This window comes from Apus apus, chromosome 5, assembly GCF_020740795.1.
Source record: "Apus apus isolate bApuApu2 chromosome 5, bApuApu2.pri.cur, whole genome shotgun sequence".
Taxonomy (NCBI): domain Eukaryota; kingdom Metazoa; phylum Chordata; class Aves; order Apodiformes; family Apodidae; genus Apus; species Apus apus.
The window spans coordinates 5306501-5333588 of record NC_067286.1 but is presented as its reverse complement, the minus strand read 5'-3'; the positions used below and the strand labels follow the sequence as shown (position 1 = coordinate 5333588).

The 27088-nt window shown below is 37.9% G+C and overlaps 1 protein-coding gene across 1 annotated transcript in view; it reads right to left on the bottom strand.

Moving 5' to 3' along the window:
• Window positions 1-27088, bottom strand: part of LUZP2 (leucine zipper protein 2) — a 183955-nt gene that overhangs the window by 77427 nt on the left and 79440 nt on the right. Inside the window, exon 5 of the mRNA XM_051622066.1 lies at window positions 18758-18820. Coding sequence (XP_051478026.1) covers window positions 18758-18820 — 63 coding nt within the window. The remainder of the gene's footprint in view (window positions 1-18757; window positions 18821-27088) is intronic.

Genomic DNA, 27088 nt, shown 5'->3' with positions numbered 1-27088 from the left:
CACATCCTCTGCCCCCACACATCAGTTAGTGGTGCTGGGTAACCACATCAAGCACACATTGACATAAGTGATGACAAATCTATGTATAAACCAAAACAAAACTGCAGCAACCAAATGGAGGGGAGGGGAAATAATTAACTTGTCTGTCTGGTGATTTAAGAAGAATATGCACCAGGTCTATCAGCCCTATGTAGTGCCTTGAATTAACACTGAAATTTTCATGCAGCTGCATGAAATTTATGACTCAGCTTGAGATTTCAGCTCCAGGAGCTGGCAAAGGCAGCTACAACCATAGAGAAAATTGTAGCATTTCCCCAACATCAAAGGCTTCCTAATGGGGTCTGCTATCTGAGTAAAGCACCAGGAAATAGAGCAAAGCAAAAGAAATGGCAAATACACATTATTTATCCCTACAATTCAATAAGGAAAGCCAGGTGCACACACAGAAACAAAAGATATGAATGGTGCCTCCTCTACAAAGGCAGAGAGAGGTAAATGATGTAGAACAGCCCAGTACTGTTTAGTGCTCCCACAAGAGGAAAAAGGCTTACACCAAAAGCAAAAGGTCAAGCGTGTCAACTGTGTGTGCATTAGGTGCAATCTGGAGTGACAGGAAAACAGCAAAGTAAGCTTGTAAGAGTCAAAACAAAAAACAGCTATAAGCACAAGAACAATGCAAGAGATTCATATTTTCTTCAATATGAATCCAAATAGGTGCAGTAAAGTCAGGTAGCTTAATTTAAACTACTTCACTGAACTACACTGAGCTAACACTAAGCACGTATCAGACAGCATCTTATCGAGTGCTGTGGTTTTCAACACTGGATAGGAGTTACAAAACACAAAAAGCTGTAACCACACAGGTAAATACTTTAAATACAGAAAAGGTCATTCATTTTCTCTCCTTCGGTCCACAGAATTCAAACCTCACTCAATGAACAAGGTGCTTCTGGGCAGGTCTGAGCCTTGCCAGCATCCTGCAGCTCAGCAGGTCACCTCTGCCTCCTGGACTCAGCACAGGGGAACTGTCCAGCTGTGTCATGCTGAGACCATGGAAGATTCAAGACTGGCTTCTTAGGGACTGCAGAGCCAATATCCACACAGACATCTTTTCAAAGGTGTGTTCTAATCCTGAATTTTTTGGTATTTTAGGCTCAGGGAAGGAAAAGTACAGAGATTTTAATCCCCTCTATAAAGTTTTTTCCACTTGGCACCAAATACATAGACAATCAGGATACTTATTCCCAAGAAAGTATCCACAAAAATCTGTGCAGGATTAATTTTTTGTCTTTTTTAGTTATTCAAACATACTTTTTATTTCAATACCTATTCGATTTTTCCTTTTTATTTTAGGTGAAACTAAGTGTTAATAGGTTTGGACAAGAAAGTAAATGTGACAGTCAGCAGATTTCACATTAATATTGTCTTGGAAAAGAAAGGATGTAAAAATGTAATTTACCCAATCCAATGATATCAAATAGAATATTGGTCTGTCAGTCATGGGTAGGCAATCTAAGTAATGTGTCTGCCCAGCAGATTTAATAACTTTTGTGGTCATATACTTTTCAGAACTGCCTTAGAGATCTGGCTCTGGGTCACAGAAGGTGTACTTCTCATGAATGCCTCTTAAAGCTACAGCTGACTATGCATCCTATTTAAAAGTGGTATATTTTTATCTGCAAAATGTACTTCCATATTTCTGAAGGCAGCTGGATTTTCAGAAGAGCCCTCTTTTAATGAACTTACTGCTCAACAGCTGCATGTCTCGGAATCCATAATTATTTCTCAAAATCCAAATCCCACATGGATGATAAAGCTGTGTCATTCCCAGTTCCCATAAGTTCAAGATTTAAATTCGTAGATTCATAGACTAATTTCTGGCAAATGAGAGAAACTATGCTTTGAAATACTAACAGCCAAGACACTATATAGTCATGATACAGACCTTAAATCTGCCAAGCCAGGCAGGAATATGGTTCTGTTCCCATTTACAGTTACTACATTTAGCACAACTGATAATATCTCTTTTTACTTTAAGAAGAATTGGTCCTAATGACTGTTCTTTGGAATAATTGATTAACCAAAGCAATAAGGTATTTGGCAAGTAAGGAAAAAGGAAAATAAGGTACAGAATGATCAGCCTCTGGATTAGGGGCTAGTGAAGGGCAATAGCTAATCAAGCTATCATCACCATGCTGCAGCAAAGGCATCCATCTCCAAGGCGATACTGATACCATGGCTTAACCAGGTAAGAGAACCAGCAAATCCTTGTGTACTTTAGGGATCCTGATGCAAAGCTCAACAGATGCAACTGAATCACTCTAGCTGTCCAAATACTGCACAAATTTTCTTGGGACTTTAAAAGGACTGAATCGGCACTGCTGAGGACTGAAAGTAGAAGAGCTATAGAGCTGCAGATCTGATTAGTGGTTTATTCAAATTAACAGGTACAAATACTGGGTTTAGATTTGTGTTTGTAAAATAAGAAGCCCAGATCTGAGATTATAAAACAAAAAACACACCAAAACGAAACATAACACAACCAAAACCAACCAAAACCAGCAGAAGCTAAACATGTACTTTAGAAATCACAAAATAAATGCATTTCTGTGCTTATAAAAGTTTCCTTAAGATTTCTGCAAAACTAAAAGGCTGCAGCCCCTATGAAAGACACACATTTCTCACTCGAAACCACCTACCAAACAGCAATAACCTCTCTCTTTTAAGCAAATGGTCTTGAATTCTCCCCATAAATATATAGTTCTGCTCAGGAGCTTACAGAGGCTAAAGTTCTTCACACTGCAATGGGGAGTGTCCTATCTGGCTCCTCCACTCACCTTTGCAAGTAAGAAAGTTACAGCATGTAAAAGCATAGAACACTATTTTTAAAGTCAACCTTAATCAAACGGTACAAAGTAATATCTCTTGGTCTGTATTAAAAGCATACATGATAAAACTTGAAATCTGAATTAGATCTAGATATATACAGCCTAAAGCATGACTAACAATAGTAGAAGAAAAAACCCACATGTTAAGGCAAAGTTACATTAGAAAAAACAAAATTACTAAAGGAAAATCAAACTCTTTCCAAAGGAAAATATGTGGGCTGTTTAAAGATTAAAAAGGATTAACTCAAAATTACTCATTTCTACATCGTTCACTGAGCTTAAACCACCACAAAAATTGGGTTTTATTTTATAACAACTTCAAAGAATGTAACCATGTAATCCATACATTTCTACACTGCACTTCCTCTGTGCAGAGGATGTTACGTCACAGGAAGCAATGCAGTGCAAACAAGATTACTGTGAACTGCTCCTACACACTTGCCTCTTTCAAGCAGGAGGTTTGTTGATGAGAAGCTAAACATGAGCCAGCAAGGTGTGCTTGCAGCCCAGAGAGCCTACCATATCCTGGGCTGCATCAAAAGAAACATGGTCAACAGGTCAAAGGAGGTGGTTCTGCCCCTCTGCTCTGCTCTCATGAGACCACACCTGGAGTATTGTGTTTGGTTCTCTAGCCCCCAGCACAAGAAGGACATGGAGCTGTTGGAGGTGGTTCAGAGGAGGGCCAAGAAGATGATCAGAGGGCTGGAGCACCTCTGCTACAAAGACAGGCTGAGAGAGTTTGGGCTGTTGAGCCTGGAGAATAGGAGGCTCTGGGGAGACCTTGGAGCATCTTTCAGTACCTGAAGGTGCTACAGGTAAGATGGAGAGGGACTTTTTACAAGGTTATGGAGTAATAGGAAAAGGGGAAACAGCTTCAAACTGAAAGAGGGTAGAGTTAGATCAGACATTAGGAAGAAAATCTTGTCAGTGAGGCTAGTGAGATACTGAGCAGGTTGCCCAGAGAAGCTGTGGATGTCCCACCCTTGAAAGTGTTACAAGGCCAGTCTGGATGGGGCTTGGAGCAACCTGGCCTAGTGGGAGGTGTCCCCAGATGATCTTTAAGGTCCCTTCCAACCGAAACCCTTCTATGATTCTGTGACATGAAAATAAGTTGAGGCTTTACTCAAATGATAACAAGAGTTGGCAATAAATAGATGCAATAAATACAATCATATCAGCAAATTCAGCGAGCCAGTGTGTTGTTGAAATGATGCTTAAAGGAGCAGCAGAAAGCTTAAAAAAATTCAGAGAATACCAAGCAGGCATGCAATACTGGCAGGGAGACTTTGCAGAAGTAATTCATGAAGACTGTTGCATTGCTGCATCCTCATATCTGTCTCAGCAGTTCTGAGTTTGACTGGTTTTTTGCTAAGCCATATTTATATCTTTGCTAAAAATAACGGGTTCTTCATAATGAATCATAGAATGCCAGGTTTGGAGGGACCTCAAGGATCATCTGATCCAACCTTTCTATTTAATACTATAGTCTACATGAGATGGCTGAGCACCCTGCCAAGTTGAGACTTAAAACTGTCTAAAGTGGTTTTCATAACAAGAATCAACTGCTGCCCCATGAGGTGTCTTAGTGAATGCCCATCCTGATTCAACACGACAGACATGACTATAGAAAGGAAGCATTTTTAAACAGCAGATTGCACCTTTTACCCAAAACTAACCAGCACCCATTGAACAGCTACAGGATTTGAATTTCATGCTTGGGTGGTAATATTTCCTTCACCTAGTTAAGCCCGTTTTTTTGGCAAATGAAGGAGATCCTACCTCTCAGGTTGCAGGTCTTCAGTTCTTTTCTCTAAGACTTAGAATTCATCAGCATAAAATGTATAAACTAAAAGCTGAGTGCCTAGAATTGGCCAAACCAAAGACACTCAAGCTCATGGCTGCATCACACAAATGCACAGCAAGAAAATTTTTTTGTGAAAAGCACAAATTATGCAACTGAGAATTTAGGAAGGAAAAAAAAGAAAAAAAGATCAGTTAAATTTAATCTGCCTACAGACTCTGCAGCAGAAAGAAATGAGAAATTTACAGCATAGCAAGCATTAGATTTCATACAGACAATAAATGGGAATTACCTCAGGAACTTAATTGGGTTCATCTGACCTCTGTGACTACTGAAGTGATGCAGCAGCCTACAAGCTGAGAAGCTGACTGACCATTAATCTACTCCCACTCCGTCATTTAAGCCAAGCTGAAGCCACAGCTAGCCATCAAGTGAGGCATCATCATGTGTCTCCTGGGAATTTTGTCTTGCACAACTCTCCTACTATCCCTGATAGCCAATATTTTTTTGCTGTCCATGTACATCAGTTTAAATGGAAAGCTGTTTCTCAACAGACATTGACAAATTGGAAATTAAGAGAAGATAATCCTACTACCTGCATTCACTCCAACAGGAAAACATCCTTGTTTTTATCACAATACTTTCTACCTTGTTGCCTGTTATAAAATGAGGCCTTTAAACCACTAACAAACAGCCAAAAAGAACACACATCCAAGCTGAAGTTGATGGCTATTCTATTTCTTATGAACATGCTTCAATTTTTGGCTTTGTATTGTATCTGGGGAATTCTTCTAACATTTTTACAGGGTTGTTTGTTTGGTTTTTTTAAGCCATGGACACCTTTCCTGAGTTCATTTATCTGTTTGATAAAACAAGACACTATTCAGAGATCCTTATTCACAAAAGAAAATGAAGACTATACCTTTCAGAACACTTAAGGCAGCATCTGCTTCATAAAACCCTTATAATTTCACCTAAAAAGAATTCCACATCTATTAAAACGTGTGTGGTTTAAACTGTTAACAAAACATAGATCATTTTAAAAAAGGAATAATTCCAGCATTATCTGCTGTTCTTTTAAACATTTTTGGCTGTAAAAACTGGGAAATCAAATTCTGAAGAACAGAAGATTTGTTACATGGGAAAGCTTTTATAGATAAAGCTGACAAAGGGCAAAATTATTGGGGCAGATATGGCAAAGGCACTTCAGGCCAATCTCATGAAATCTGTATTTTTAAATTATAGCAGAACTATAAAACTAGCTTTCTTAAGATCAATACGCTACTTAAACAATAATTAAATGAAATCAAAGTAACTCAGTGAAGTTATTATGCCTCAAATAGTAACAAGTCAATTTATCTGTTTAATATTTCCTTCTCCAATAATACCTGCAGCCCCAAAGATAGTTGGACACTGTTGGAAAGGGATTAGTGTGGGAGAAAATACTCCAGAGCTAAATGATTTAAAATGTTTCCGGATAAGAGGGAACAGGAAACTTTGGCCCAGAATAATCCAATTTCTACATTTAAGACTCAGTATGAGGTTGACTGAATACTGAGGTTGAATTACTTCCTACTAGTAGAGTAAAATACAGTGAATTGCTGCAGTAACTTTATAGGAAAAGGTCAGTCAGATTTGAGTGTTTCATTCCCACTGCACAAAACAACCACTATTTTTACATTTTTAAGGCAAGCAGTTACCTAGTAAGGGTGACATATCAGTAAAAGTGAGAGTTAACTATTGGAGTTGAACAGGCTTTGAACACCTTCCCCAAGCACACTGACTTTTTCTTCACAGACAAAAATGTGTGCATTTGAAAATATTCCAGGTGTCAGGCCAAAATAGATGCAAAGTAGATGAGAATTCTTTTTGCTGTTGAGAAAAAAGCTTGGTTTATGCAATTCTACTTCTTTTAGGATAACATGGTGGAGTCACCTTACAGCCTAACAGTTGTACAGACACTTTAACTCCGGCAGAACATGACCAACAGTTTTATGTGCAGCTTTTTGCTAGAATAATTCTAACATGAATTTCAATAACTATTTTATTATTGTCGTATTTTAATCCTTTTTGAGTATCCATACATAATTGGAATTAGCATTTCAAATATTGTATTTCTTTTGATGAAATTACAAGTAGAGGATAATGAGTCTCAGGAGGGAACTATCATCTTTATAGCTACAGATTGTCAACCCTCAGTTGAAAATCACTTCACCATATAAAGCTGACAGTTTCTAGCTACACCTCATCTTGATTAAAATTAGAAAATACAAAACAGCAGCAGTTCATTTTAATTTAAACCTCTGAATAGCAAAAAAAAATATTTTAAAAAATCACTTGATGCTCCCACTGAGCTTAGCAAATAACCATCTGTGTCCAACAGGATGATCCCAAGGAAAATGCAAAGACTCCGAGCCTTCTCCCTCAAAATCAATGGAAGTTGTGTACGGTGTAACTACGTGATCAGTCTGTGGTTAGTCAGCCTTTCTTCTCTAAATTTTTACTGACCTTTCTAAATTCTTATGCTATTAAGTACTGTGTGCCATTTTCAGAGGCAAAGAATACTCTGATACTGAATTTGGATGACTCAGAGCTCCTCAAGGGTAATCCTTCATGTTTGATCCTAAGTGACAAACACCAGCAATTTGTAGCATTGTCTGTAATGATGAAATCAACAGCTCACCTTCTCCATATGAACCATGGAAATTTTATTATTAAATGCTTTTTTATTATTTCATCGAAGGATAAAATCAATAGGGTCTACTCAAGAGTTTAAAGTATCAATTTGCTCTCTTTTCTTCTAACCACACATACCATCCTTACTTCTTTCACAGTGCCCTTTCCACTTGGCAATTTTAACATCTTAGTATGAAAAGCAAACTTTTTGCCTTGTCTGCATAACACAAATAAATTAGATCAGCACTTTTTCTTTCTGGCAAAATTTACACTAGATTCAAGCAATTAAAAAAATTCATCTATGCCTAAAGTTCTCTGGAGCTTGGCACTGAGCCACCCTGCCCTCGAGATCTGCAATGCTGGAAAACACTGATTTGGATAACACAAAGATTCACAACATTCTCTGGACAAGTTCAAAGATCTTAATTAGGTTTCATGCTACTCTTGTTGCCTGGTGAAGCTGTCAGTGAAAGCTGCGTGTGCAAAGGCCACAATACAGCTCTTTTAAACTTAACTACTCAAGATAGTCTCTTACACTTCATGTTTTGCTGCCTTTTTGAAATTAACCCTTAGTTTCAAACAAACTGATCATACTTGCATAACAAGATGAAACTGTTGAGAGAACCCTAGCTCCTAGCATTTAGTGTGAGGGTGATGAGACACTGGCACAGGTTGCCCTGGGAATTTGTGGAAGCCCCATCCCTGGAAGTGTTCAAGGCCAGGTTGGATGGGGCTCTAAGCAACCTGGTCTAGGGGGAGGTGTCCCTGCCCATGCAGGGGGGCTGGAACTACATGACCTTTAAGGCCCCTTCCAATTCAAACCATTCTATGATCGCCCCAGCTCAAAGGCCCAAACAATCTGATCTTTGACATACTGACAGAAGTTTACCTTAGTCAATACCAACATTATGTAGCATCAGTATCCAGGAACACTAATTACCAGTGGCAATTTCCTGTGAAATAAAATGAAGGCACAGATTGTAAATTACTCTCTTTTCTCCATGGATGGTAATTTTGCTACAAATGACAACTGAAACAGACTGAGATTCGGGGCTAAAAAGGTTGTTACACAGATGTGAAACTAGATAAGAAAAGTAAAGAATTCAGATCCATTTTTGAATTTTTGACTTAATGAATAAGAAATAAGACTTTAATAAAGCATCCTGGGCAGCCTGGGTAACTGAGTAAAGACATGAGAATGACTTCAGCAACATCACATAAGAACATTGCTATGGTAATAAACATTGCTGCCAACTGAAAATACAATAAGCAAGGAATATTGAGCAAAATCCGTGCAGTTTTCTAAACATTGTGGCTAAGCATGGGAAGAAAGAGAGTTCTAACAGGTATGAATTTAGTTTTTAATCTTCTCGTTTATTTAGGATACATTTTACTTACAGATTCTTATTTTAATACCTCCTTCACTTTTCAGTAATGAACAGCTGCAAATTAGATTGCTTAAACACAGAATCTGGATGCAAAAAATAAGCGTAAGTCAAAAAATATGGCAGCCCCTAGGACGGAATGATCCAGAATAGCAGTTCCATTATATTCCCTTGATTGATGCTCTGATTCGGATTATCATTCAATAGTAGCTGAGAAATTGTCCTAGGTCTACAAGGTCAGGAAAACAAAACTCTTAAAACCAAAAAGCTTATTCTAACATTCACTACAGTTGCTACTGTATCACTATAAATGTATCTCACTGACCATCTTGATGCAGTCAGATTTCTTTTCTGTATGATCACATATACTGTCCCCTAAGAGCCATTTTCAACTGAGTAAACTGAATTTTTCCCTTTCCCTTACCATAAACTTCATAGAACAATTTTAAGCATTTATTATTTTTTTTTTTCCAATAGGACTTTTTTTTTTTTTACTTCAAAAGAAGATGTAATCAATCAAGAAAGAATACCCAATTCAGCAGAATATGATCGATGAAAATGCTTCTGTGCTCTTCCTGCTCATTCATCTTTCTCCAGGCAGTTCCTCTCCCTCCAACACTTCTAGATGTTTTCTTCTGATTTACAGAAGGGGGCAGTACCCAAAGAGGGAACAGGACTTTACCCAAGTGTCTTCTCAGGGCGACTGGCTTTTATACTTAGAAAAAAAAAGCTAGTTTTAACTGCTGAATATGGAGACAGAACAATAATGTTCTCCTTTATAGACTAGTATCAACATACAGTCTCAAAGCCTTTAAATTTAATTTCTGCTTCACTAAGGAAGATTTGTTACTGGGTTTTTTTCCAACATAGTTCAATGCAATTCGACTGAATTCCCCCTGCAGGGCATGAAATTCCCAATAGATCAGGTCAGACTTTAAACTGCTGTGGCTTTACCTTTTATTAATGCAGCTAAGCACAGAGAGATTGGAGAAAATTCTGTTTTAGGATGATTTACTCAACACTAAAGCTATAACCACAATTTATACATGAATAGCACAAAAGTATAGTTTACAAGGTAGTTACTTAAAACTATGCTTCTTCACAAAAAGTACACACATTACCTCACTACAGACAAATCTATTTTCCACTCTTGGTTTGCTTTATATTGCCTGGACTACTATAAATCTTTTATGTAATCCACATTTTTCAAAGTTCTGCCACAGCCTAAACAGCAAAGAAATATACTGCTTGATATAAACCACTGGATCAACTTTATAAATACATGGCATTGTTGTCAATAGAATTTGTAGATACATTAACGTATCTTACTGCAGCTATACTCAGAGATATTGTAAAACACTTTGCCCAAAGACAAGATGACAAGCTAGACAGTTATTTCTTATCTAATCAAATGTAATTAAATGGCTTAAATAAGAGCAAACTTTTTTATTATTATTATTTTTTTCTTATACACACATCTAAATGTAATGTGAGGCAGCTATAGCATCTTGGTGACAGAGTTGTGTAACATTTCACTGTCTTTCAGCTGAGAATATACACCATTTATTGACTTTTGGGGAAAATTCCTGACTCATTTATCTCAAGGAAACTGCATGTAAGTGTACATCAGCTAGGGCATTCACCTTTAACTGGGGATGGCTCTATAGGTGTCCCACTAGGAAATGAAGGACAAACTAATGAAATGCACAACAGGCATCAGTGCAGACATTCCAGAAATTAATCCATCGTGTATTTGTGTATTTAGAGTTGCCCTCAAAATGACCCATTCTGAATGCCAAATCACCAGTAAGACCCTTCATTTTTCTGAGCACTTTAATGAACAAGAGTTAACATAACATCCTGCTTTCTGCAGTTTTTTGAGCAGTTTCTAACACAATTTTCCACAAACGGGGTTGGAACTAGATGATCTTTAAGGTCGCTTCCAGAGTAATGATTCCATGAAATGACTGGCATGGTAGAAGTGAGTTGCTCACTCTGCAACAGGGCATCTCCTAAATTGAAAATCTGCTAAGTATTTTATACATATCCTCTTTTAGCCCACATTTTTGTAGCCAAGTTTTTTAGCCCCACCAGTGCTTCTGAATTTCCAGCCCTCTTGGTTTCTTTGTCAATAATAGACATTTCTCAAAATAAGAGCTTATCTGTTTACATGTCAGTCCCTTATTAAGCCACATGAACACAATCAACACAATATCACAGCTGGAAGTCCAAATAGATTTTTTTTTTTCTGGTGTTGCAGGAAGCACTTGGGAGACCTCTAAAAAGGCCAGGCTTTGTAGGCCCATAATCCCTACCTACTTCATGCAGCACTATTCTCCTCCACACAGGGGACTACTTTTGTTTTTTTCCCAATGCCTTGAATAGCTTGAAAATTGCCTTTCTGTACAATGTCCCCTCCTTGTACAATACATCACAGCCACTGCATTCAGTCAGAAGACTGTTGTTGTCTATTCCTATCTCTGAATTGCAAAGTTGAATAGCAGTAGGGCACGCACTGTGAGAACACACTAAATAGGGAATGATTTTGACAGTCATGGAAGAGCCTGAGATTGAAAAATTCACAATTTCCCAATATAAACTGAGGGTGAATGTGATGTTTGAAAGGACAAAAGCAGCTGTGAAAGAAATTCTATTTTCATTACCTGTCACTTTAAAAAAAGTATATAAAATGCTATAAATTAAATATATAGCCTACCAACCCTATTAACAAGAGTTTTTAAAAGCCTACTGTATATTCAGCAATTTGAGGTAAGATAATATGTTTCCTCAAAATCATACCATTTAAATGCAGTCAAATCTTTGTTCAAAGATTAAGCCCTTATTAAAAAATGATACTGAAATTCCAGAAAAACTGATGCCAATGCATTTTCTTTTAGGGAACTGGCAAACATAGTGTAAAAGTTTAATAGAAAGCCATTGGGCAGATATAATTATTGGTTCCTTTTCCACACACCAGCTGATGCACAGAAGGAATAAACAATGCATATCAATAAAATTTCTCTCAAGGAAATATGAAGCTAAGAACAGAATGTTGGAACTTCTGATTTCCAGGACATGTTAGGATTGTATTGCCTCTTTAATCACAAGTACTATTCCATGTTTCCTCCTAAAAATACATGCAATATAAGCAGTATAATTATAAGCAGTATAATCTTTCTTAGAATTCTTGGAACATCTTGCAAGATAATAATATGAAAAATAGAAATATTTCAGGTAATTTGACTAAATGAGAAACTAACAAAAATCAGACTTTTCCATTCTTTATCTAGGTGAATGCATTTGGATAGGCGAGCAAGAATGACATCATCACCTGAATGCAAGGACTGTCAGTACTTGCACACCAAACTCTCTTCTGCTTTTTCCTTTTCAGCTACAGAACGTTGCTGCTCTTAAATATATGTGTGCAGAACCCTTGTATTTTGGGGTGGGGTGTAGGCATTTGTGTCTGGGTGATCTTTATCAGTTCTCATGCAATTTCAAAAACCTAGAAGACCAAATCTTCATTGCATTTTTTCCTACACCTCTTTTCCTTTTTGCTGCATATGATATGAAGTCTGTTTCTCTTAGTCATGTCTTTGTTATTATACTCTTTCTGCAAGATTTAGTCCTGTTATTCCCACATCGAATTAAAAACATATGCTGACAGTTCAGGAAGATTCTGTAGCTTCATTTCAAGGATCTAGACATTGATTCACTATTTCCACGGGGAACAATGTGGCTTTGTAGTTTTCTTCAGTGAAGCTTTTTTTTTCCCTTTTTAGTTTTATGACTTAAAAGAGATGAGTAATATAAATCAGGCCCATCTTTTAAAATCATTAGAGTCGAATGATAGCTAAATCCTATGCAATTTGGACATACAGAGGAGGAAAAAGTAGCAGATAAGCTAGAGTAGAAAAGCACATCACTGAAAGCTTCAGGAAACTGAAAATTTATTTGCCTGGTGTGTTCTTCTTCTCATCTAAACCATTATCTCCAATTTAATCATTGCTCTACCTCTATGGTGAATTACCATTATTCACTATGGTATACTAAGTACTACCTTAAAGAACTCAGACACAATAACAAGCAGGTGTGGCAGAATAGTGAAGATAGATATGAAAAGTACTGCTCAAACATTTATGATCCTATAAACGTCAGCCATTCAGTTTTCATACAGAGTTTTCCCTTGAGCATTTGTCTGCTCTCCAAGGATTTGCCAATATATTAAAAGAGAAAGAATAATCCTTTCCACTCTTAAATATCATAGAGATTCCAGCCAGACTGAAGCTTCATTTAGTGTCAGACATTTTCAACATGAAAATAGACCCTGACTGAAGGAAGCTACACAGTCAGGGAGGCTGTTTGCAGTGACCAGGTGCAGTAGCAGCTACTGCTGGGGGCAAGAAAGCAACACATACATACATCTAGTAACAAATTCTGAAAGGAACTTACAAATGTCAAAAGAAGTCCATAAAAACTGCCTAGAAGCTGCTAAAAAATTATTAGTATTAGAAGTATTAGAAGGCTCCCTTAAACCTTGCATGACGCTATAAAGCTAAGAAGGCTACACAAGGAAGAACTCAGAATTTAGAAATCTTGTTCAAGGGAAATAAACAGGAGAGGACAATAAAATAAATAAATTATTAAATATAAACAGTAATGTAAGAAGGATCTTGACAGTATAAAAGGTTGTAGAGATACCTCTTATCAATAAAGGATTTAGAGAAACTAATGGACAGCAGGTTCATAAACATATGCTACAGGGAGTAGACAAGGGCAGATCTTCTATCACCCCCGAGCCAGTGCTGACAGATGTTGGGGGAAGTGAGGCAGGCTCACACGCTCTGCCCTGAGAGTGTTTGCTGTTGCCATTGTCACACAAAAGACTGAGACTGATGAACCATTGAGCATTTCTTATGTTCTTGTAATTCATTAGATGGGAGGAGTCACACTATTATGCCAGAACCAGAGTGCCATCCACCAGGTCACAGTGACTCCTGGAGTTAGCCACTGCCCTGAATTTCTTTGTGATGTGCCTTCACCTGACATGTTTCCCAGACCCACCCCCCAAAAAAAAACAAAAACAAAACAAAACACAAAAGAGAGAAACACAGATGTAAAATATGTGGGAACTGGTACATCTGTGGTTATCCAAGTCAACATACCTACACCTTGAATGGAAGGAATGCTGAGCATTCTGAATTGCCCATTCATTCTAGGTAGTGATGGACATGATAAGTCACTCTGTGGACACACAATTGGATATATCAGTTTTTAAGTTTATAAACTAGATGTTGGCCCCATGGTAAGCCTAAAACACTTGCTCCATTGGTACCTCCAGCTTACCAGGTCAGCTCTAGCAACTTCAGCCAGGAGGGTATCAAGAAATAAAATGTTGCAGGTCACTCCATCTTTAAATTGAGGAACAAACACTTTTGGTGCCAAGTAGAAAGATTTCTTTCAAAGCAGTTCTTCTAAAGTGTGCTATAAATAGGCTAATAATTACTGAAGTCTACTGACCTATCTAAGAATATAATTAGCAGTCAGATGGTTTGAATATTTACGAATGAAGTATTTGTTTGTGTGCAATAACAGACAGGATTGGCTGGTCAAAAGGGCTGGATTGACACGATTTAGTAGAATTAGCAGGCTCAACTGCAAAGCATCCAATGATCAGAAATGGTGAAAAACTGTAAATGAAGACAACTGTGAATGTAGCTTAAATAACACGAGCAACCAAAACAGACAGTATTTCCTTTCTGAGTTTAAGAGTAAAGTGCACATTTTTCAGAGTGACCATATATGTACACTCTCACAGACTAAAGTCATCAGAGATCACTGTTTAAATAAGTGATTTAAGGAGATCAAGCTATTATACACATCCAACTCATAATAGTTTAGAAGAGCAAAACATAAGAATTGAACAGAACAGGTAAAGACAAGAAGCCTGGTTGGTAAAAGAACAAGTTATCACCTGAATAAAATATTTTCAAAAGCAAAGTTCTTGAATGAAGCAACGGAAAGGCAAACTATATTCCAATTTAGACAAATTGTTTTGAGGAGAAAAAATAATGAAGTAAAAAACATGATGCTGCTTAAATGTTTTACATTTCTATTCCAAGCTAAAATTTCAAAATTACTAAATATCAAGGCTGCATTCTGAGATCAATCTATCTATCCAAGGTAGCACCATCCACCCTATGTGAATTTTAACTGGACTTTCTTTGAAAAATATAATACTAGATAGTCAAACACTTTCCTGGAATCAGCACACATTATGCAGGCTGCTTATCCACAACAGGGGCTGCACACAGTTTGTTTTCATTACCTGTTTACAGAATATGTCTTACAAATATTGTGCAAGCCTGGCTGAACTTTCCTTTGAGACAGAAAAGAAAAATAAATAAATAAAATAAATAATAAAAAGCAAATGCAGGAACACAACCACAGTGCAAGAAGATCTTTTGAAGCAGCTCAGATAATTAAATAAAAAAAAAAAAAGAGGAAGGAATCCTGCATTTTTTAATAGAGAAACTTTGTATTTACCTGTGTAAATTTTAGGGATGCAAACCCATAAAAGCATTTTAAAATATAAATTAAGAGAATTCATAAGATATTCATACAACAAGGCCACATGTTTTACTGTTCCAATGATTCATTTTTGGAAAAGATTTTATATGGAAAATGTCAACACGTTTTGCTCCAGTCTCTGAGAAATACTTTGGTATTATTTCCCAAGAAAAGCTGTGCAAACGCAGCTTGAAAATGAAATTTTCCCAGAAGTGCCAGTGGCTGACAAAAATTCTTCCCAAATAAATAGAAGCCAGCACAAAATTGCACTGCAGGTTGTAGTCTTCTGTTGGAATAGAGTGCAAGCACTGCAAAAATGCAGCTCTCATGGTAAGTCCACTGATGCAGCATCTGAAATGTACTTTGTGTGCTCCCTCCACATGATTACCACCCCCCATGTTAGCTCTCTTTCTTCTCTGTTATCTACAGCAAAATTATTTAAGGATTGCTCATTTAAAAAAGAAAAAAAAAAAAAGAAATAAAAAATAACGTATGAAGGGCATAATGAAAGTACAAAAGTATTTCTGCTTTGTATGCAAAGCTTACACAGGAACTTTGTAGTTATAGGTAATATGAGTTTCTGGTGTTTTCCATAAAGCAGAATAAATGTGACTCAAACTCTGCATAGCAAGTGCTGAGTTTCTTGTACCCTTCAAAGATCTACTTGCAGGAATCCCATGGGCTAAGACTCTGAAAGGCAGGGGTGCCCAAGAGAGCTCATTAATATTAAAATATCACTTTCTCCAAGCTCAAGATAGGTGCACTCCTTTGAGCAAAAAACTGGATAGAGGGAGGAGACCTGCAGGGATGAGCAAAGAGGTCCTGAAGAACATCTCATAGAAGAAAGAAATTTACGGTTTGTGAAAGATGGGACTTGTCACTTGGGAGAGCTACAGTAACATTGTCAGGGTGTATAGGAAGACAACAAGGAAGGCCAAAGCCCTCTTAGAACTAAACCTGGCTAAGGAAGTAAAGGAGAACAAGAAAGGCTTCTTCATATACATCAGTGGTAAAATGAAGGATGGGGAAAATGTGGGCCCAATGCTAAATGAGGTGGGAGCTCTGCTAACAGAGGATGCAGAGAAGGTAGAGTTACTGAATACCTTCTTTGCTTCAGTCTTTACTCCTATGACCAGCCCTTGTGAATTCCAGACCCTGGGACGTAAGAGAGAAGGCCTGGAGGAAGGATGACTCTCCACTGGTCAATGAGGATTGGGTTAGAGATCAGTTAGGCAAATTGAATATACAAAAATCCAGGGGGCCCAGATGGGATGCACCCATAAGTACTGAGAGAACTGGCTGATGCTGTTGCTCTACCACTCTCCATCATTTTTGAAAAATCACAGCAAGCAGAAGTGCCTGAGGACTGGAGGAAAGCCACTGTCACTCCAGTCTTCAATGAGGGCAAGAAGGAAGATCCAGGAAACTACAGATCAGTCAGCCTCACCTGTATCCCTGAAAAAATGATGGAGCAGCTCATTCTGGAGGTTATCTCTAAGCACATGGAAGGCAAGATGGTTATCAGGAGTAGCCAGCATGGATTTATGAAGGGGAAATCACGCTTGACTACTCTGATAGCCTGCTATGATGTTGCAACTGAATGGGTAGATGCAGAGAGACTAGTGGATGCTGTCTATCTTGACCTTAGCAAGGCTTTTGACACTGTCTACCATAACATCCTTGTGACCTAGATCAGGACGTGTGGGGTAAAAGAGTGAATGAGAGGACAGAGTGTATTCTCAGCAAGTCTGCTATGATATGAAACTGGGAGGACTGGCTGATTCACAAGAAGGCTGCGCAGTCATTCAGCAACATTTGGACAGACTAGAGAGCCGGGCAAAGAGGAACGTAATGAGGTTCAACAAGAATAAGTGTAGAGTCCTGCACCTGGGAAGGAACAGCAACATGCACCAGTGCAAGTTAGGAACTGACGTGCTAGAAAGCAGCTCCATGGATAAAGAGCTCGGAGTCCTAGCGGACTAGAAGTTATCCATGGGGCAGCAATGTGCCCTTTTGGTGAAGAAGGCCAATGGTATCCTTGGGTGCATTAAGAAGAGCATGTCCAGCAGGCTGAGGGAGGTTCTCCCCCCTCAATTACTCTGCCCTAGTGAGACCCCACCTGGAGTATTGTGTTCAATTCTGGACTGCTCAGTTCAAGAGGGACAGAGACATACTTGAGAGAGACCAACAAAGGCTACAAGGATGATGAAGGGACTGGATCAGCTGTCTTATGAGGAAAGGTTGAGAAACTCTAGAGAAGACTGAGAGGGGATCTCATTAATGTATATAAATATCTGAAGGGTGAGTGTCAAGCAGGAGGGGCCAGTCTCTTTTTAGTCATGCCCTGTGATAGGACAAGGGGCAATGGATGCAAACTAGAGCTCAGGAAGTTTCATCTCAACATGAGGAAGAACTTCTTTACTGTGAAGGTTACAGAGCACTGGAACAGGCTGCCCAGAAAGGTTGTGGAGTCTCCTCTGGAGCCTTTCAAGACCCGTCTGGATGCATTTCTCAGTGACCTGCCCTTGATTCTGTGGTGGTCCTGCTCTGGCAGGGGAGTTGGAGTCGATGATCTCCAGAAGTCCCTTCCATCCCCTAACATTTAGTAATTCTGTTCCAGAAATGAAACACTATTAAAAGGTCCTTAAAATCTAGTGGTTTATTTCCTCTTATAAACCTTTTCCAACTCACAGTTTAGTTAAGAAAGTAAAAAGATAAAGACAACAAGGTGTAGGCTTCTATTTTAGAAATTAAGGACAGTGTTCTTCCTCTGAATAGCATCAAGTAAGTGTGTAGAACAGCCCCATTCCCATTTCTACTGGATCAGAAAGAATGTACTATGAATAAACTATGCCAGGTCACTTAATGGGATAAAGCATCTGTCACTAATCTAAGTCTGCCAACTTCTAGTCATTAGAAGATTCTCACACTTAAAATGTAACAAAGCTGAATGGGACATTTTGCTACACAACAGAAAATTGAACAATTCTGAATTAATGTTCATGACATAAAACTCAAGAAAACATTCTAAGAACAGGGGGTATGTTAATTTTGTTGAGAATCCAAACACTAAGATTATATTTCCTTTCTCCTCTTGGTGTTTATTTTTAAAACAGGCAATGACACTATGGATAGAGTTTCACTGTGCAGCAGTAACCTATAAGATTGAATTAATTATTTCTCTCTGAAAAGCACAACCCATAAGTACAGCAGAAGTTACAGAGAGGTAGTATGGAGCTATGAACAAGCAACAAGGAGTCAACAGTTGCATTCAATGAAATACTGTTTGTAAATGTACACCATCATTTTTGTTGGCTTTTCTTTTCACTAGAGCTTTATCTTTCACTACAATAATACACATTTTAAATACAAAGCCAAACCATCGTCTCTTTCAGCGTAAACTCTGAAAGGGGATGGCAATCAAATGTTCTTCTTACCTCGTTTTGAAGGTCACGGATCATTTTGCTCTTCCTTTCCATTTCAGTCTTCAAAAAGTTAATCTACAAGTTTAAAGAAATGTTAAGAACAAGCTGTTAAAATGTACCTGAACATCAGTTTAACCATTAATCATTTTTTTCTCTACTCACAGCTTTGAATAAAAAAAAAAAGTAATAAAGAAAGAAACCACACTTGTGCTTACATACTGAATAGAAGCCACAGTTAAGTATTTACTAAATCTACAAACATTTAGAATTGTGTTACTAGAAAACATATATTCAAAATAAGAAAACTGCTGCATATAAATAGATTTACTTTGCTTATGCACCAGTAGAAATAATGCTTAGTTTTCACTATGAAGTCGCATGTGGTCTTCAGAGGACTAAGGATTTTTACATTATTAACTGATTTTATGAATTATTTATTTATTTATTTATTTTTAACCCTCTAGGAATAAACCTCTATCATAGCAGATTTCTAACACAGTTATTTCATTTGAATGCTGCAGTCCTGCCCTTTAATGAGATAAACTCTTCAATTCTGAACAGACTCATCTGTGGAATAAAGTGTATGATATGTGAAGCATTCAAATCCAATCTTTAGCTCCTACTTAATTCAGTGACTTGCCTTGGAAAGGAGATATTCCAATCTCAGTTTTAAGACTGAATTTAATCACACACAGGTTAAAAGCTTGTTTTCACAAATCAGTCTGAGTGTCTTTCAGGACTGAGATTTCTTCTTGGCTTATGGAACACAATGGGAAAAAGGAGGACATAATTATAATAACCGGGATTAGAAGAACACATTTTCACTTTGAAGGAGGATGCTTTTAAATATCCTAATTAGCAAAATCTTCATCCCTACATACACCCAAAGCCCCATGCTGCTTTCTCTCTTGCATTGATACAAAAGCCTACAGGTCTTCTGACTCTGCAGCAGACTTGTTAAGGAAAACAAAACGTCTCTAAGAAAACATATTTACGTAATAGAGACACTGACCTAGAGATTAATGTTTTGGATGTCACACAGATAAAAAATTACAGTGAATCTGCATGATGTGACAGCTGGTAGAATCATGTCCACACTCAAGTAGACAGATGTCAGTAATTTAAAAACCATCACTGGACTTGACATCACTCTTACCTGTGTCAAAAGAGCAGTCAGAGAACGCTACCTTCACTTAAGGGAGAAATGTAGGTAGGGGGCCCCTGAGATCAGGGCCAACTGACACACATACAGGGAGCTCCTTTTGCAAATTCTACCAGAGTTTTGTCCAAGTGGCTTGGTTGTAGAAACACCCACTACAGATCCAGTTAAGGGTGATCACTAAGAGTGATGTATTATATAGATCACTAAGGGTGATGTATTAACAGAAAATGTGTATTTGGTGCTTGCCCCAAACCCACAAATAGTGACATTTAGTCTGTGTATATCGTGCAATAAGTATGAAGTTTTGCACAACCGTAAATAAAGGTTACAATCCAAATATGGAAACAGGGAAGAAAAATAGAATAACTATCAATATGGTGGGTTTTGGTTTTTCAGCTGCTCAAAAGACTTGCTGGCTACCATTAAATACTGACAAAAATAACACATTGGCCTCCATTAAAGATTGTTCCCTTCCTTAGTCCTAACTCTCAAGAGAACATTAATATTTCTTTCTAAACACTTCACTTCTAAATCTGAATGTATATAAAACAATTGAAGATCTATGATACCTAAAGTATTGTCTGTGTCCCTCTATACACAAACCTATGAGTATCAGCTGTGATCTTCTAGTGGAGAGATATTAAGGCACCACAGTACTGTTAATTTAACCAGCAATCTACTACTATTCACATACACCTGCATCTGATATCACTGGTATGGACATCTTAAATAGTGCAAGCTTCTGGTTTAACTTACATGGATAATTTTGAAATGTAAAAGTCCCTTTCTTTTCTAAAATACTATTAAAAAAACCCCAAACATTGATCTTCATTTAAAAGTCATTCATTTTTGCTTTCATATGTTGCTAAAGCTCTTCTACTAAATCTCAAACGGTTGAAAAGTCACTTAGTCATAAAGTATAGCAATGGAGAGCTAGAGAGGAGGGATTTGTATGGCTTGGCTACTGAAGCTAATATAGAGATAACTCCATCCATTTAAGTGCATCTATGTCTATATTTTCATGCTTTAAGGCAGATCCACCTGTAATGGACCATTTGCACGATGCTTTTAGTCCCAAGGACAAGGCATAACACCATTTTCCAAAAGAGATGTAAAATTTTTACTTTCAGTCAATAAATGTTATTGACAGAATTATTTTTTCAATAAACAAGAATAGAAATTTATATCCAGCTCCAAATTAAAAGGCACAGAAACTGAAAAATTCAAACTAAGAAACTTTCTACATCTCTTCCTCCTTTCTTCCCACTCTTTCTCCTAGTTTGACATTCACCTCTTCCCAAATGTTGGCTGCCTTTAATGACTATCTAGCTGTAATTACGAAATACATAATGAAAATATATCGGTGTTCTAATACTGAACTTTGCAATATGAAGCAAGGACACTGCTTCTGTCTCCTGGAGACACACGTCCAAGGTAGTCAGAGCTTTGTGTGCTTCAGAGCTCATTACGTTTATTAAATGCAACAGCTTCCATCCAGTGGCCTTTACTCACAGCAGTTTGTGACCTTGAAATGTTCAAATTAAATTCTCCCCCATTGAAATACCGAACGCTTTGGCAGATGGCAATGATCTAATTCTACAAGTCAGACAATACTTAGTAATTCACTATGGATGAAGGACAGAAAAATACCAATATAGCATCATTACCACACAGCCAAAGCTCAGCTGTACGCTTATTTGCTTACTTCCAGACTTCCTGCATCTTGCTCAGGACTGAGACATGAGCAATTAAGATGAGATTGGAACACATTAACACCTAACTGTTTTGCAATATCTGGAAACCCTAACATACTCAGAATTTATTTTCATGGTCTAATTTTCAAGTTACAGTCTGTTCTGGTTTGGTGGGTTTTTGGTAGCAGGGGAAGGGCCCCAGGAGTGGCTTCAATAGGAAGATGAGAAGCTCTCACTGCTCCAAAACCGGCCAAGGAGGCATTAGAGGGACAATAGATACACCCCTGCCATTAACATATGAAAGAACTGAGATAACACTTGAGCAGGGAAGCACGTGGGGGGGAGAAGAGCTGTGCTGGGAAAAGAGAGAAGTGCTGGTGGTTGGTGAGGAAGAAGGGGAAGAAGGTGCCCTGGCAGAAGTTTCCCTGCAACCCATGGCAAGATGGCAGCTGTGCCCCTGCACTCATGGAGGAACATGGTGGAACATTCCCTGAAGGTGTCAGGAGGGCTGAACTTGGCCACTGGATTTGGGTTTTGTGGCCAGTGGATTTGCTGCCTGTGGACTCTGATGATGCAGCTTTGGAAGACCCCGGTGCCAGGGGAGTCTCTTCCTGAAGGAGCCCATGACTCTGTGAGAAGCCCAGGCTGGAGCAGTTTGCTCTGGACCTCGTGGGAAGGACTCATGAAGGAGAGGTTCATGGAGGACTCTCTCCCATGGCAGGGACCCCATGGGGAAGCAGGGGAGGACTGTAAGGAATCCCTCTTCCTGAGGATGAAGGAGCCGCAGGAACCACCAGCCTGTGAACTGACTCTAAACTCCATCCCCTGTCCCCCTGTGCTGCTGCAGGGAAGAAGGGAGAGAAAACAGGAACAAAGTGATTTGGGCCCGGGAAGAAGGGAGGGCTGGGGTAACATATGCAAGCCCTGCTCTTTGTGTTGTCTGTGTCCTGTGTGTGTTTTATTAGTGTGGAATTAAATTATTATTTTTTCACCCAAGTTGAATCTGTTTTGCCCAGGACCTTAATTGGTGAAGAACACTCCTTGTCCTTTGTCTCAGCCCAGGACCTTTGACCTCCTCATCCCAGAGTGTGTGCGTGTGGGGAGAGTTGTGTGAGCAGCCATGGGGCTGCTCCTTTGTTGTCATGTAGTCCCATAAACCACGACATTAATGGCAAGCCAGGGAGGAGAGAGACAAGGAAACACGACACAGTCTAGGAAGTGACTCCAAAAGTTAGAGAGGACTGGTTAGGCTGTTACCTAAAACATAGGAAATACTCTTTCATGTGGGAAAAAAAAAAAGTGTTCTACAAAGTGTTAAATACTTTTAAAAGCTAAGCTAAATGTACTTTTACCTACGAGGACTTAGATGAATGTAGCTTTTAAGCTGTAAGTTATATGTTAATTAATAAGACAGATTTTTATTCAAGAGACATTTAGGAATCTAGGACCTATCATAAGGGCTGCTACTAAACAAAATAAATATTTTCTGAAGCGAAATGAATTCCTGACATTTTATTAAATATATTGCAGGCATGAGATTGTGATGGTTTTTAAGATTCTTGATCAGCAGTGGATCTCTCTATCAATTAAATTCCCCATATTCTGTCAGTCTTCTATTATAAAGAAAAACCCTACTGATTTCAAAATAACCCTACTGTTTATTTTTAAAATTCAGTCAGTACGTGTTACTTAACTCTCACTTTTCATAGTGAAAACTTAGCAATTGGGAAAAATAGATTTTCTCCTTTATTTTGACAGACTATACCATAATTGTACTGTCAAACATTTCCATCACTACGCCTTTTTAAAAAATGTTAGCATGATATAAAATACAAACAAGAACAAAAAGTAAAAGGCAGACTAAGCTTACTCTACATAGCAAAGTATATTTTAGCATTTGTCTGTTTCCTTCTTTATTTTCTTCCTCATCAAAGCTATTCAGCTCTATACACTTTAATTGCAGTTAATAGGAAACTAGGAAACAGCCATGCAAACCTCAAGGTCATTGCCTAAAATAATAACTATTTCTTAAGATACAAGCAGCTGGCATGAAGTACAGACAAGTGAAGGGCCCTCCTCCAAAAAGCTCTAAGAGCCTGTTAACCTAATGCAGAAACACAGAATCACTATTTACCCTATTTATTCATATTCACTGGAAAAAAACACAAACCCACCACTTCCATGTGTCATTTGCCTTCTGCCTCTTCAGCAACAAAAGTGAAAATCAGTGCATGGTCCTTAATCCTGTTTCTGGAAGAAGTGGTTCCACTTCACTTTTTGAGACAGAGCTTGACACTATTAATCTTTTTTTTTTTCTTTCTTTTTTTTTTTCCCCCTATACATAGCAAGCTATTATAATTTGTTTAGCTATTTCATGTTAAATGCAGAACAAAAAGTTTTGTCAACCTTTAACAATTGTTAAAGAGAACAACAGGTTATTTGGCATTCTGTCTCACACAGGTTATATACACTAAAACCAGTCTGGTGCTTCTGAAAATCAAGCTTTATCTATATAAGAAATGCTTTTGATACACAAATAAGCCACAGATCTAATGTGAGATGATCTGTAGAGAAGCTCTGTCACATCCCAAGGTTTTTCTGGAAGAGTCTTTGACCTTGAACTTTGTTACATAAGACTACTCAAAAATGTAAACCTTCCTCATCATAACAAGTATTCCTCTGCACATTTTATTTTCCTGGGTAGAGCAGCTGAAACAAGAGGCACAAAGTTATCCATGGTTTGCCATGTAGCTTCTAGATAAGGCCTGTCCCAAATCAGGCTGCTGCTGTTTCCTTCAAGCCCAAGTTGCTGCTTCTACTCTCAGAAAGTTGTTCCTGCACAGCAGCAGCTCCGCTGCTGCTCTCCGTACCCACCAACAGTTCAGTAGATCCTCAGAATGGCAATTTTTTTACTGCTTATCATTCTTGGCTTCTTAAGTCTTAAAGGGCCCCCAAAAATGGACACATATGCACATTAACATTGATAATGCTGTTTCTGATTAATCATTTGTGCAACTGGTAGCAGAGTCTTGAACAAGACCTGGGAGGTTCTCTGGGTTTTGTCAGAGTCCTTGAATAATTTCCAGGTTATTTTTCATGTAATTTGACTTCATTCTTGTAAACACTTACTTACACTTTTGCATTTACTTAATAAAGAACACCTTCTGGCAGGTGTTCCCTGTTGGATATATACAGCCAATTAACACACAAAAACCACTGTACTGAGCCTCCTTAGCAAGTGCAGAAAAAAAAATATGTATTTCCAACGCCCTCCAGTGCTTTATTCATGTGGCTTTGAGAAAGTTAATTTTATTCTTATTTACTTTGATGAAAATCAAGACTTACTTCACCAAATCCTGTAGCATAAAATGTGCTTAAATTGGATTAGAAACAAGGCTCACAATTCATTAAATTAGAATTAAATTCAAGCTCCCATTGTCTGGCTAGGCTTGCCTCAAAGTACCTAGACCTTTTTTAATAACAGTCATATTGTTTTCAGAAAAGCATGAAACACAGGGAAAAAACAGGTGTAAAGTAACCTGTGTGACAGTTATAATATTTATTTCCATTTCTATTGCAGCTTTCATCTGAGGATCCTGAAGTAATTTTTGAATACTCATTCAGTCTCACTGTATTTGTGAGCTTCATCACGTACTTTGTACCCTGAGGCATAAAGAAACGAATGTCTCTTTCCTTAAGAACACTGGCAAATTTCATATTCTATTACTGGCAAGTTTTAGAATACAGCTCAAAAATTCAGTTGCTCTTCCCAGCTGACCACACTCCAAGCCAAGTGATGTTATGACCTCAGAGGGGTTTTCCTGATTTTGCACTAGGTAATATTTCTGCTTTCAGTAGATTTTTTTTGACTTGTGTAGACAAAATACTGTGCTTATCCCCAGTGCTACGGTGTGGACAAAAGGCACTGCTGCTCAAGTTTAAAAAAAGTTCTATACCACAGAGAACCACAGTCAATAATCCATTCACTACACCTCAGATTTATTTAACCCACAGCTGAGTTTGTCTTGAATATCAAAATCTAATATAGAGCTTAAATAACAGAATACGTTTTCCACCTTTTAATTTGTAGGACTAGAATCCACTGTGCTGATAAAGCTACTGGGAATGTATCTATGCACCTGAAAACAGACAATATTCAACCAGGACGAGTACTTAAAACTAGATTCTTGTTTTTTCTTGTTTCGGGGCTACATGTCTTGCCTCAGTATAAAACCAGCTCAAAACAATTGCAGATTTTTTTTATTATTATTTTTTTTTTTCTAGATATATGCTGCCCTGGCTATTGAGAAAGACCCCCAAAATACATTATTCTTTTTGAGTTCAACACAGCATTTAGTTTACTACTTCTCTCCCCTCAAGAACAAAAGAAGGCTTTTGTTCTCTAGACAAAATTGCAAGTACCAAAAATCCACTAAATATGATCTGTGGGGAACACAGGAATAGGTAAAATGGTATCTTTACCTTTCAGATTTCTTAGCAACAAAGGGGGAAAAAGTGTTTTCAGAAAACATGTTAATTGAAAGAAGCCTGTAAAGGAGTGTTTTAAAGACTACACTGTTGCTGGTTAGCAGGTAGCATGTAAAAAGTGCACTCATGTCTTGTTCACCAAGAGCAAAAAGCCACTTACAAATCACATTCATACAAAACAAGGCACTAGTAAACATTTTCTAAATGTAGTATATATTTTTAAAACTCTATTTTGGAGGAACTCTTGTTTAGTGAGCCTGGAAGGCAGTAAAATATTAATAAATAAACCAGTAATTATCTAGTAAATCTATAACCCCTTCTAGCAGCTTAATTTCAATTCCAGACTTAGAATCACAGAACAACAGAGGTTTAAGGAACCTCTGGAGATTATCTAGACAGCTTATGCTCAGTGGTGTTCCTATAATAAGAATACTAACATAAGAAAAATTGCCTTTTTACGTCTTAAGTTTAAACAGAAAACATTATTCTACTTTTTTTTTCCCCCTGCAATAGCAAAATATGGCTATTTGAGCTACACAGCATCACAGTGCTAAATAAAATCCAACTAACTGTAAAATTTACCCAGAAATAGAATTTATCTAAAGCATGATATGGGACTTAATACCTTCCTACAGTAATAATTAGATCTACTATGGCTAAAACCAGGCACTCTACTATCTATTCGGTTGCTGAAAATCAGTAGTGATTCCAAAAAAGTCAGTGGATGTATGGCAGTGTAAATTAGTATAAATGAGACAGGAGGGTTCACAGAGATAATCTCATCAGAAAAAGGCCTTAGGCCCAATTCTGCAGGACCAGATCTCCAAAAGTGTATACACATCCCTAAATCCCACGGGAATGAGGGAAGACAGGGATCTCGGTGCTTTTGAACAGACACCTTTTTTCAGGTCCTTTCTTCTGCAGGCTGTAGAGCACTAACACTTACTTGAAATGCATGGGGTTTATGTGCAAAGTTATTTAAGCTAATGACAAATTCTC